Source organism: Piliocolobus tephrosceles, chromosome 10 (genome assembly GCF_002776525.5).
Source record: "Piliocolobus tephrosceles isolate RC106 chromosome 10, ASM277652v3, whole genome shotgun sequence".
In the NCBI taxonomy this organism is placed as follows: Eukaryota; Metazoa; Chordata; class Mammalia; order Primates; family Cercopithecidae; genus Piliocolobus; species Piliocolobus tephrosceles.
The window spans coordinates 12157493-12170422 of NC_045443.1; the positions used below are offsets into that span (position 1 = coordinate 12157493).

Here is a 12930-nt window from a genome sequence, read left to right on the forward strand (position 1 = left end):
TTCTTAAACATTGTCTATATGTGTTGTACAAAGACATTTTAATGAGCATTAAAACAATCTTGGAAGAAGAGAAATAATGTGTCTAACTTTTGATCATTATGCAAAAACAGCTGTCAAATTGAAGAGCTAAGCCTACTGGGGAATGGAGCTAGAAGAAATATTAAAATCAACTTTAATTTAGAAAATTCCATTTAGTGAATGCCTCAGCTTAAAAAAATCATGGTATCTTAGCCAAATGACCTACCAAGTTGCTGGGGGAGGCAGCAAGGTAAACATAGAGAAAAAATTCATTTTGACAGAGGTATGGATTCTAAAGGTAGGGACAGAGACTTGCACACACACACAGCTTCATGGCAACTTACCAGAGGGCTCATCTCTCCTACAACAGCAACACCCAGAATGGGTTTTTAGAAATATCTATCTTCCTCACTAACACTGTTGGATTCCTAGAGAAAACAAAGCCCTTCGTCCAAGGTTAGTATTAACTCCTTTTGTTTCCTTTCATGATTTCTTACTTGCTGGCCCTCAAATGTTAGTTAACTGAAGGCTAGCTGGCTACATCCAAGTATCTATGGTTTGCTGCTCTAAGATGGACTTAATTTTTCTTCTTCCTCTTTTTTGTTTTTGGTATCAATAAAGCCCAGATATTCCTGGTCAGTGATGCCTTTATAATTCCTGTTTCTTTTGTACTCAGTTGCTTCACTGGGTTTAAGGCATGCTTTGTGTATTTAGTTTGCAAAAATAAAACTTTTAGTACAAATTTATTTTTTTATACAAACTTTTATGGCACAAGCAGCAAATCTGCTGTTTTAAGAAAATATATAAATATCCTTTTCTTCTGTACAAATATCTCCAGTATTCCCTACCCCGTTTTATAATTTTAACTGTACATGGTCTGCCTCATCCTTCTCTAATAGCTCCCTCCCCCCCTCCAGATCTCAACCAAATTTATATTTACATTTTTATGTCGGAGGCAGTCAGAGGAGGAGGGCCCCTCCTCAGGAGGAGTCTGTACAGGGAGAGGGTGGCGGTGGGTAGAGGTGATGAGAATAGCTCCTCTCTGTGTATGGAGAAGGTGGGCAGCTTTCATAGTTCTCCTCTGCCGACAAGTATTGGCTTCGGGGTGTGGGGGGTGGGGGCACAGGTTCTGAATCATAGTTCAAGTCACTGGTGTAGCCCTTGGCTGTTGCCACTGAGGTCATTCTCCGACTAGGAGCATAGTCACTGTCACAAACATCTGTGCTGCAGGGTGTGGTGGGGGGTGCAAAGTGCCGGTAGCTATATGGCCTGTAGCTGGTATAGGGAGAAAATAAAGAGAAGCAGTTAGTTTTACAAAAAAATGATTTTCCCTCTCAGAATACAGGTATTAGATGTAAACTACACTATGAAAACAATAAGCTACTGCAATTTAAATTTACACAGACCAAGAGGCAATTTTCAATGGCAGATTCGCTGAGGAAGACAGCATGTACTTTCTTATTTGCAAATAAGAAAGTGGCAAGTGAATACACCATGGAATACTATGCAGCCATAAAAAAGGATGAGTTTGCGTCCTTTGTAGGGACATGGATGCAGCTGGAAACCATCATTCTTAGCAAACTATCACAAGAAGAGAAAACCAAACACCGCATGTTCTCACTCATAGGTGGGAACTGAACAATGAGCTCACTTGGACTCGGGAAGGGGAACATCACACACTGGGGCTATCATGGGGAGGGGGGAGGGGGGAGGGATTGCATTGGGGAGTTATACCTGATATAAATGATGAATTGATGGGTGCTGACGAGTTGATGGGTGCAGCACACCAACATGGCACATGTATACATATGTAACAAACCTGCACGTTATGCACATGTACCCTAGAACTTAAAGTATAATAATAAAAAAAAAAAAGAAAGTGGCAAGTGAAAATGAACAGGATGGAAACGCAGAGGTGAATTCAATCTAGCCTCTGGGTGTGCTCTTATATCTTCAAGTTAAACTGTATCACAGAACAAAAAATGACCATTCAAATTTGTTCTGCAGTTTCATAGCCTATGGGAAGAATGGGTTTCTACATATTTTATACTGTTCAAACACATCAGTATTTCCTCAACATTTTTTACTCCAAAATTAACCTGATGAATAATTAATTTAATGACATCTGAAGACTTCATTTCTTTCCTCTGTACAATTCTGTACAATCCAGGCTGGATTTTGGTAGACAGCCTCAGGGGCATAACTATTCCATTACTGTTACCTTAGCAAAGGGAAATTGCTGTGGTTGGGGAAAACAGTTTTCATTCCCTGTGTATAGATAAGTACCTGTCATAAGAGCAGCTTTAAACATCAAAATGATAACATTTAAAAGCCCATAAAGGGTCAGTGAATTTTCTAATGTATATTTCAGAGGCCTAGCTTATTTCTTACACTTATTTATCTTTATAAGGGATGTACAGTTGTTAGGTTTGTAGCATTGCTAACTAAAGAAAAAGGCATTGCAAAGAGAGAAACATACTAGTGAAAATAAGATTTGACCTAAGTTCTGGCTTTTCTGTCATTTCTACTTCTATTTGTAACTTCTTATACCTGTTTACTCTAAATATGGTAAAGCTGATCTTAAACTTATCCCAAAGATTTTTTCATAAGCTTTCTCATCAAAGGATCAAGAGGATAGGATTGACTACAAGAGAAGGGGCAAAAGCAAGTTAAAAACTGATACAACCATTCATAAAACACCTTGTGATATACAGCACCACAAGATAATATATCCCAGGAACCCAGGATACAAACCATTTGCTATCACTTGGACTGACTTCAAAAGAAATGGCTGCCATGATTGTTCACAGTTACAGATCAAACTCCTTGTTCTACTCTGTCTCCCCTTCTTACTACTGTATTTGATTAGTCTTTAACAAAGAAAGAAAGAAAGAAACCAGCCTGGGCATCATAGCAAGACTCCGTCTCTACAAAAAATTAAAACAAGTGGGCCAGGCATGGTGACACACACCTATAGTCCCAGCTACTTGGGTGGCTGAGGCAGAAGGACTGCGTGAGCCCGGGAGGTGGAGATTGCAGTAAGCTGTGATTGTGCCCCTGCATTCCAGCCTGGGCAACAGAGCAAGACCCTGTCTCAAAATAAATAAATAAATAAATAAAAATAAAAATAAAAAGGCTGCAAGGCTGCCAGAGACCAAAAGTTATGTGACACACTGAGCGAGTTCTCAAAGGCTTTTACTATCAATACTGACATGATGTCACAGTTACTGTTTTTTTTTTTTTCTTCTTTTTTGGTCTTAACTTTTTGTCCAATCAGGTGTCAATCCTTGGTGAAATTTCTAAGGTTAACATTTAAAAGTCCAAATACTTCTATTTTCATGAAAAAAATAAAACAAACTGAATTAATAAAATTCTTTCATGTCCCAGTTTAGACCAAAATCTCAACAAATGATGAAAATTTTGACGCAGAGGAACAGAAATTGGGCTTATATGGAAAATAGTTAAGCAAGAACAGTTTTTTATGCAATCGTGTTTATTCTGATGAGTGCCTCATTCAATTTGAATTAAAGACATTACTTTTTAAAAATAAAATTTTATATCTTTTCTCATTTCTCAATTTTCAGGATTCTGCTTTTTCTGTTTTGGCTTCCTAGAAGAAACTTGTGTCAGGGAAAGCAGCATTACAACAAATCATTAAAACAGTTTAAGCCAAGGCTATTCAAACAGTCTTATCTAAACTGAAATGAGAATTCTGAGTGAGATACTTTAAGTGGTTGCCACTTTATTTCTACACATGAGTGAGGTCATATCAGGCCAATCTGACTGCAATGCTAGGGAAGATAATAGAAGATTATCTAGAGAGGACAGCATATAGAAAAGATTATCTCGAAGGTAAACAGGCACTTGAGGGATGCCCATAAACCCTGGGCACTTCAGTGTTTAGACAGAAACTCGCATGCTGCTGATGATCTGTTGGCTGTTCAAGGAACATAGAATTGGAAGCTGACACAACAGTACCTGACCTGCTCAACACACCTTACAGACTCATAAATTAGCAAAAAGCAATAATTTCCTCTTTATTGGCTTACAAATACACTTTATTTATTTCAATCTTTCTTTATTCCATGCAACTACATGAGAAATCTTTCACTCCAGATTGCAATAGCATATGCAAGCAACGGCTGAACTTACATTTCTCTCAACTTTTCTAAAATTCTGTGCTCTTAGTATGCTGCTGTTTTAAACTCTCAATTCTATGAACCAATCTTATCCCAGTATTTCATTCTTAGAATATCAAACTATTTTGAAACCAGTCATTTTGGTGGGTAATTCCTCCTTAGAACACTGCCAAAGCCTGAGGCTGTATTTTATTATTCTAAAAGCCAGCATTTGTGATTCTCTTTAAAAAAAAAAAAAAAGTTTAGGCTGGGTGTGGTGGCTCACGCCTGTAATCCCAGCACTTTGGGAGGCCAAGGCGGGGGGATCACCTGAGATCAAGAGTTCGAGACCAGCCTGGCCAACATGGTGAAACGTTTCTACTAAAAATACAAAAATTAGCTGGGTGTGGTAACGCAGGCCTGTAATCCCAGCTACTAGGGAGGCTGAGGCAGGAGAATCACTTGAACCCAGGAGGCAGAGGTTGCAGTGAGCTGAGATCATGCCATTACACTCCAGCCTGGGTGACAAGAGCGAAACTCCATCTCAAAAAATTTTTAAAAAAGTATAACGTCCCGAAAGGAAAGGATTTGTGGTAGAGGCAATGTCAGTACTACCAAGACAAGATGACTAGTCTCTCTCTGGTGACCACCATCTACTCATTTGGAGATACACCAGGTCCAAAACTAAAACACTCTCTAATAAATACTGCCACGTATTTTAGAGGAGGATGTGTATTACCTGTATGACCTATGAGTGGAAGGACTGTTTGAAGAATATCCAAATTCCATAGTGTAATGTGATCGCTCTGTTGCTGGGGATGGTGGAGGGTTCAAAATCTAAAAGAAAAAATAATTAAAACATTAAAGTAACAACACAGAAACTATTAGATTTTCTTTCAACTTTTCTTCCTTTATTAGTGTTTCTTAACAATACATTATTAGCACAATTCTTCTCTTCCAAAGAATTGACCTCAAACAGTACTTTGGGACTATGGCTTCCTCATTCCCTAAGACCTCATCATGGCTAAAAAGTGCAAAGTGACAAAAACAAAAATCTGTAACCTAAAAATCATTGGTCAGCACAGCTAGGTCCTGGTTATTTAAAATTATAAGTATTTAGAGAAAAATTATTGATTTAGGAGAAATTTCAGGTGTGCTTCCTCTTTTGGGAAGTCATAAAATGAAGGCGCTAATCCCTCAAGAGGTACCATTCAGTAGTTCTACTTCTACTTGAAATGTGAAAGTAATGCCCAATGCTTTCAAGTATTCTGGTTATTACACAGTAACTTAAAAGACTTATAAGCATTGGGGGGCGGGATGTGGTAAATTCTTCTTTGAGCCCTTTATGCCTAAATTTCACATTCAAAAACGACTGTTACATTACTATCACTGATCACCCACCTTTAAATGAGTTAAAATATCTAAGATCCTATGTATGTTGCCTTCAAAGGAAAACAGACTACTTACTGCAGGGAAGTAAGTGCCTTTGGTGCTTGAAGAACTACTTGATGATGCTCCTGTAACATGGGCTCGGTCGTAGGGGGGTCCACTGCTTCCCCCCATGATACTGAGGGAGCTGATCATTGATTTACCTCGAGACATTCCTAAAACAAAAGGAGGATAAAAGCTGAAGATGAGTAAGAGCTATAAAAACGTATCAAGCAATTTTATTCAACAGTAGGATGACAAATATTAATAGTCAAGTAGTCTGATTTTAAAATAACTTACACTCTATTCCTATAATTGAAAACATTTAATGGAGAAAGGAAATGAATGTTCTCTAGAAGTGAATGCTTCTACTGAAAAAGCTGGCCTAGAACAAAGCCAAGAACAGCTCCCACCTTCTCCCTCCCCTGGTAGAAGCAGAGCTATTTAAAATAAGGGCTTTTCAACCTCTTGGAGGATTTGAAAGGACTGTAAAGGGTAGAGGTTGTGAGGCAGAGTATATTAAATAACAGACTTGCTCAAAAGAAAACAAAAAACATTTTTTAGGGCACAAACAACATATGAAAGAGTATTTTTTCATCTAATGAATATAAATGTTGCTAGAATCAAAACTACCAGCGCTAAAGAAGAAATTCTATTTTTTCCAAGAAGCTTCCCAAATTCCACTAACTGAAAATAGGTATGGCAACAAAGAAACATTACCATTAACAGTTTAAAAACCAGGTTTGTCTACTTAAGAGTTACACCCATAGTAAGTTCCTATTTTTAGAGGGTTTTTGCAAGGCACCTCCTTCTCCATATTCATTAAAGGGCAGGCTTCTTTTAACTAAGGGCACCAGAAAACATTAAAAAAAATGCCACTTCCCTAGAGCAACATGGCCTACCCAAGTGTAAAACTTCTGGCCACTCAGCTATGCCTAAACTAGCCCTTTGTCCCCTGTTAGCACATGAAGTCAGGAGAAAACATAAGACATATTCCTCTCTTCTATCATCCAGCTATTTACAGATCTTTGTTGGCTGAAGGGAGTCTTACATAATTTTTGGCCTCCTTTTATTCATGGGCTCCATAGTACTAGAGTTCCCTGGTGGTGAACTTAAAGAACCTGTGGTTTATAACTCTTTCACTAAACGACTGGCTGATTCACCTTCTGTAGCATACATCCAGAATTGTAGTCAGAGAGGCTTAGAGCTTGCATTTGTATTTGGTTTATATGCTCTGACAATTTCTACCAAACCATATCTAAGGCCTTCTGTGTAAAGAGAAGGTGCTAATAGTAAAAAAGAACATTTGTTCTTCTAATTGTTTAAACTCAGAGTAATATGGTTTCAAACAGACTCTAGGTAGTATTCTCTTCCACAATGGAAACCTGGCAGTCTTGCAGGACCAAAGACTTGATTCTCAGTGGATCCAACCTGACTCACCTGGAAGAGATCCTGACAAAGAACTTGGGTGTGGCACATAACCAAGAGGCACAGAAGCTGGTCCATGAACTACATAGTCATTAGTCATGGTTTCCCCATCTCCCTTCATACGTGGACACAACATCCTCTGGCAGATAAAGTATATAGTTCCAGACACAAAAATGGTGACAATTACTCCAATAACAGAACCAACTGTATTGGTGGCCTGTGGTGCTGGTTCTTCAGTTGGATCTACAATGAAGAATGCAGTATGGTTATTTAATAGAAAAAACAACTGTATATTCAAAATAGTAATCAAAAAGAGGGCTAGCTAATAGGAATGCGAAGCTATAAGCCTAATGAAGATAATTCATAAGCACTTTTCTTTTTTATGAATACATACACACTATGCCCCAAGGACATATGGAATAAATGTCATCATTAGGAATCAAAATGAACTACCCTTAAGTGAAGACAGAAATAAAACAATAGGTTGGAAAGTGTAATTGTAAACTGACAGAAACAAAGATGGTAAATGAAGTACAGATTTAAACACCATTAAGAAGCTATAAATAAATAAACAGATAAAATCCATTCTTCTTCATTCTATATACCATACAAATGAACAAGGTTATTCCAAGATTTCAGGAAAAAATTTATGGCCAGAAGGGATAAACCTAGGCAAGTCATCAAATGTTTTACCCGGAATGGTGAAGAAGCCAAAATCAGCTCTGAGCACATGTTAGATTTTAGATTTGAATAGTGACATGTAGGCCTGATGAATGAAAACTGGAAACTAAAGATGAGCCTTAGCTCTCAAATCCCCTATGCTGCTGGTCTTCAGGCTGTCTAGTTGCCTGAGACCAAGGAACATAAGGTCTTTAATACCTGATTACTGGAGGACTCACAAAGAAAGGCCAGATTGCCAGAAGAGGACACTCGCAGGGATTCACCTTCCCTGGATCCCTGAGCTACCTGAGGCTTTAAGAAGCAGAGGGCATCAATACCAGAGGTAGAGGGAAAGTGAGCTTATCAACATTAGAGCATTACTCTTTCTATTCAGAGGGAAAATTCTTCCATTCTGAACAGTTAAATTATATCTCACAGTTGCAGATCCTTTAAAAAACTTCCTCCTGCTTCATCTTACCTCAAATCTCCCATCCATATAGCTAAACTCATCCTCTGACAGATTATATGAAAGAAATGCGTGAAAATGACATCTCTAAGTTACATAATATGTAGGGATTATCATTTACAAATTTAGTCTGTGGAATCTGAGGCACAGACTCTTTTTAGTTCTTAAGAACAACCATCTCATCTTTTCATTCCTTTTTAGTGCCTTAACATTCCTTTGCAATGCCGAGCTTCAAGAAAGAAGTTTACATTCACTACCCTCAATTCCTAGTCTCTGGTCACACTGTAACTCCCTGATATCAGACTTCCACCCTTACCACTGCACTGAAACTGTTCTGGCAACAAAGTTCTACTATTTGCCATATTCAATATATTCTTCATTTCACTGACCTCTTTACACAATACTGCTGGTTCCTGTTTTCTCTTTAAAAAATGTCTGATCAATATCCTTCCAAGATACCACTCTTAGTTTTACTATTTCTGATTATTCCTTCTCTGCTTCCTTTGTTGGCTTCATTCTCTTCTGCCGGCATCTTAAGCGCAGGTCCTTCCCAGAGAGATTTCTATCTATCACCTACTATCTTCCTCCTCGGCTTACTGTCCTGGGAGATTCTATCTACTGCCACAGCTTTAATTATCATCAATAAACTAAAAAGCACCACATCGGCCAGGCGCGGTGGCTCAAGCCTTTGGGAGGCCGAGACGGGCGCCCAAACTCCCAAAGCCCAGCACTTTGGGAGGCCGAGATGGGCGGATCACGAGGTCAGGAGATAACCCCATCTCTACTAAAAAATACAAAAAACTAGCCAGGCGAGGTGGCGGGCGCCTGTAGTCCCAGCTACTCGGGAGGCTGAGGCAGGAGAATGCCGTGAACCTGGGAGGCGGAGCTTGCAGTGAGCTGAGATCCGGCCACTGCACTCCAGCCTGGGCGACAGAGTGAGACTCCGTCTCAAAAAATAAAATAAAAAAGCACCACATCTCTCTTCTGAGCCACAGTTCCTTATAGTCAACTTCCTGAAGACCTTCAGTGGGATATTCCACGCGTACCTCTGAGGCAACATCATCAGTCACCATCATCAGTCATTTCTCCTAGATTCCAGGGGTAAAGAGACCATAAATGAAGTCATCTAGTATAAGATAATAAAAAGTGATGGGGCTTGTGGCAAAGTACATGCCTGCCTAAAGGCATTTCATATAAATTGAACATCACATCAATCAAACATTACATCTGCAGCCAAGATGGGCTATGGTACTTTGGTTTTTAGTTCCTGCTATATATCCCATTTAATGCCTCCAGTCACTCAGTGAGGTCTGTGGGTCAACTTAAACTTACCAACTATATCTAAGTGGTTACCAATTCCTCTTTATTCTACTTCTGAAATAACTCCGAAATCTGTTCTCTCCTTGCCACCCCTACTCCTCCTCCTCCTCATGATTGAGATCTTTATCATCTTCTGCCTAAACTCTAATAGCTTTCTTTTTAAATTACAGGCTGCATATCATTCATAAATGGTGAGAATGATTTAGTGGGTTACAACCAGCTTTGAAAAAATGAAACAGAAAATGTCAGAATGCATTCTATATAATATGGGTAAATATGGAAGTGTTGTGTGACACCTTTTTAAATGCATGAGCTCACATCTCTGTATTCCTCTTGATGTGATCAAAAGTTTGAAAGCAACCAACCTCACAGATTTCCCTGCCTATCAGCTTATCACCTCCAACCCACTGGCTTTATAGCTTCTGTATTGCTTGACCATGCTAGTCTTTCTCTTGAAATTTTCAGTGACTCTCCACTCTCCATTGTTAATATTGTCTATTTTCTTTAGAAGAAAAGCATAGTCTTCCATGATTGTACCTTTACCTATGTTATCTCTTGCTGACACTCCCCAACACAGCCTGTATTTTGGCAGTCCCATTACATGGAGTTTCCCAAAGGTGCCTGTTTCACTCTTTTCTGCTTTTGAACAGTATATTCCCTCTGCCAAAAATGCAATTTCTCCACTTATCTACATAATGAACACTATTCATTGATCAACACCCAATCTTTTTTTTTTTTTTTTGAGATGGAGTCTTGCCCTGTTGCCCAGGCTGGAATACAATGGTGCAATCTCAGCTCACTGCAACCTCCACCTCCTGGGTTCAAAGGATTCTCTTGCGTTGGCCTCCTGAGTAGCTGGGATTACAGGTGCCCGCCACCAAGCCCAGCTAATTTTTGTATTTTTAGTTGAGATGGGGTTTCACAAGGTTGGCCAGGCTGGTCTCAAATCCCTGACCTCGTGATTCACCCACCTTTGCCTCCCAAAGTGCTGGGGTAACAGGTGTGAGCCAGCACACCTGGCACAACACCCAATCTTAAATACCATTTTCCTAAGATGCCTTCCTTGATCAAGTCCATCTTTGTCCCCGAAAAGCTGACTTCTCTCTCATTTCTACTGCTACCTGTGTAGATTTCTATTACAGCATTTATACTCCATAATCAATGTATCTACTATGAGTCAGGCTATGTGTTTTTTAGGCTAAATGATATATATGTGAAATCATTTAATTTTCTTGCAGGCATCAGGCTAAGCATCATTCTCTTCATTTTGAAGATGAAGACCTGTAATTCCAGCACTTTGCGAGGTCGAAGTGGGTGGATTGCTTAAGCTCAGGAGTTTGCGACCAGCCTGGGCAACATGGCAAAATACTGTCTCACTAAAAATACAAAAAATTAGCTGGGTGTGGCAGTGCATACCTGTAGTCCCAGCTACTTGGGAGGCTGATGTGGGAGAATCACCTGAGCCCTGGAGGTTGAGGCTGCAGTGAGCTATGACTGTGCCACTGCACTCCAGCCTGGGTGATGGGAGTGAGACCCTGTCTCAAAAAATAAATAAAATAAAAAATAAAGGTGAGGAAACTAAAGTTTAAAAAGAACAAATCATCTGTTGGAGGAAGGAGGTAGGATTCAAATCCAGTTCTGCTTAGTTCCAGAATTCCTATTCTTACTACTATTTCAATGATAGGGGGACTGTGAGAAACTTGGTGCAGGTAGCATGTATCCTCAGCATACGTAGCAGTGTCTACAACAGGGCAGTAAATGCTTGTTGAATAAATGAATGAAGTCTAAGTCTTACTGAGTAGTTCCACTTGAACTTTGTAAAAATACTAGCTTAAAGTTCTCGTTACAGGTGAAAGAACTTTTAAATTAATCCTATCTAAATTCTATCAAATATATTTGACAGGGTAGACCTGGCTTAGGCTGAATTCCATTCAGAATTAAGTTTATCAATTTGGGATACATTATACGTTAGGGCAGGGATCCCCAAGCCCCTGGCCACGGACTGGTACTGGTCCATGGCCTGTTAGGAACTGGGCCACAAAGCAGGAGGTGAGCGGCAGGCCAGAAAGCATTACTGCTTGAGCTCCATCGCCTGTCAGATCAGTGGCAGCATTTGATTCTCATAGGAGTGCAAACCCTGTTGTGAACTGTGCGTGTGAGGGATCTAGGCTGCAAGCTCCTTATGAGAATCTAACTAATACCTGGTGATGTGAGGTAGAACATTTTCATCCTGACACCATTATCCATCCCCACTTGGAAAAACTGTCTTCCACAAAACCAGTCTCTGGTACTAAAAAAGTTGGGACTACTGTTTTAGGGCACTTGTCAACAGTTATGAACCTTTTATGAACCTTTAAGAAACTATAGGTATTTAGCCAAGGGTCCCAAAGTCCAGGGGTATACGTTGGCCTGTCTTCAGGATGCATTTTAAGAAAGCTCTTAAAATCTTCTAGCCATCGAGAAACTGGTGGAAACACTTCAAGAAAACAATGGAATACAGTTAAACATGGACTAACATTCAGAAACTAAGTTCAGACCAATTGATTTCTTTTTTTTTTTTTTGAGACTGAGTCTTGCTCTGTGGCCCAGGCTGGAGTACAATGGTGTGATCTCGGCTCACTGCAACCTCCGCCTCCCGGGTTCAAATGGTTCTCCTGCTTCAGCCTCCCAGTAGCTGGGATTACAGGCATGCACCACCACGCCCAGCTAATTTTTGTATTTTTAGTACAGATAGAGTCTGGTCTCAAACTCCTGACTTCAAGTGATCCACCCACCTCGGCCTCCCAAAATGCTGGGATTACAGGTGTGAGCCACCATGCCCAGCCAATTTCTATGTATCTAAATGATTTGAGAATTTTGTAACTTTGGTTATAGTAAAATAATATTTATTCTTTTCTAGTACTTTATTAAATGTTTCTGTGATGATTTCTGTGCATAAGAGAACTGCTATGTTTAAAGAATTATTGAAAGCAAAACATAAAAAAACCTTCACACAAATAATTAGCTTAATATTATTACTTAGAAAGGAAATCTTGGTAAGTAAACCTCACACATAAGAAAAAAATTGTTTAAATTCTCTGTTAAGAGTAATTTATAGATCTCAGTCCTACTTACAACAATCCAGTTCATCTGACTTGTCACTGCAATCCACATTATGATCACACTTCTTGTGTTTTCCAATGCACTGACCATTGGCACAGCGGAATTGATCAATTAAACAAAGCACTGGAAAAAAAATGTAAATAGTTTTCTTATTTTTAATATCATGTAAAGTCAAACTCTGGCAAGAGTCAAAAGGTGTTTTCTGAATACAAATGAAAAACAAATTAGACTTTTAGCTGTAATTTAAATATTATTCTCTGGAGTTCCACTGGTTGAGAGGGAGAAAAAAAGAGTGGGGGAAAAAAATCCAGCAGGAAATTTCTTATTTATTATTATTATTATTATTATTATTATTATTTTAAGACAGAGTCTTGCTCTGTTGCCCAGGCT

At 39.2% G+C, this 12930-nt stretch overlaps 1 protein-coding gene across 2 annotated transcripts in view; it reads right to left on the reverse strand.

The window, feature by feature from the left end:
* Positions 1 to 621: 621 nt before the first annotated feature.
* The window catches only part of LRP6 (LDL receptor related protein 6), a 149616-nt gene continuing 137307 nt past the window's right edge, over positions 622 to 12930 (reverse strand). Inside the window, exons 19-23 of one of the 2 annotated variants that reach the window (XM_023226169.1) lie at positions 12553 to 12663; positions 7005 to 7235; positions 5604 to 5740; positions 4876 to 4973; positions 622 to 1293 (exon numbers count right to left, since the gene is read on the reverse strand). In XM_023226169.1, coding sequence (XP_023081937.1) covers positions 999 to 1293; positions 4876 to 4973; positions 5604 to 5740; positions 7005 to 7235; positions 12553 to 12663 — 872 coding nt within the window. In that variant the 3' untranslated portion in view covers positions 622 to 998. The remainder of the gene's footprint in view (positions 1294 to 4875; positions 4974 to 5603; positions 5741 to 7004; positions 7236 to 12552; positions 12664 to 12930) is intronic. The other variant, XM_023226170.1, reaches the window with a different exon arrangement.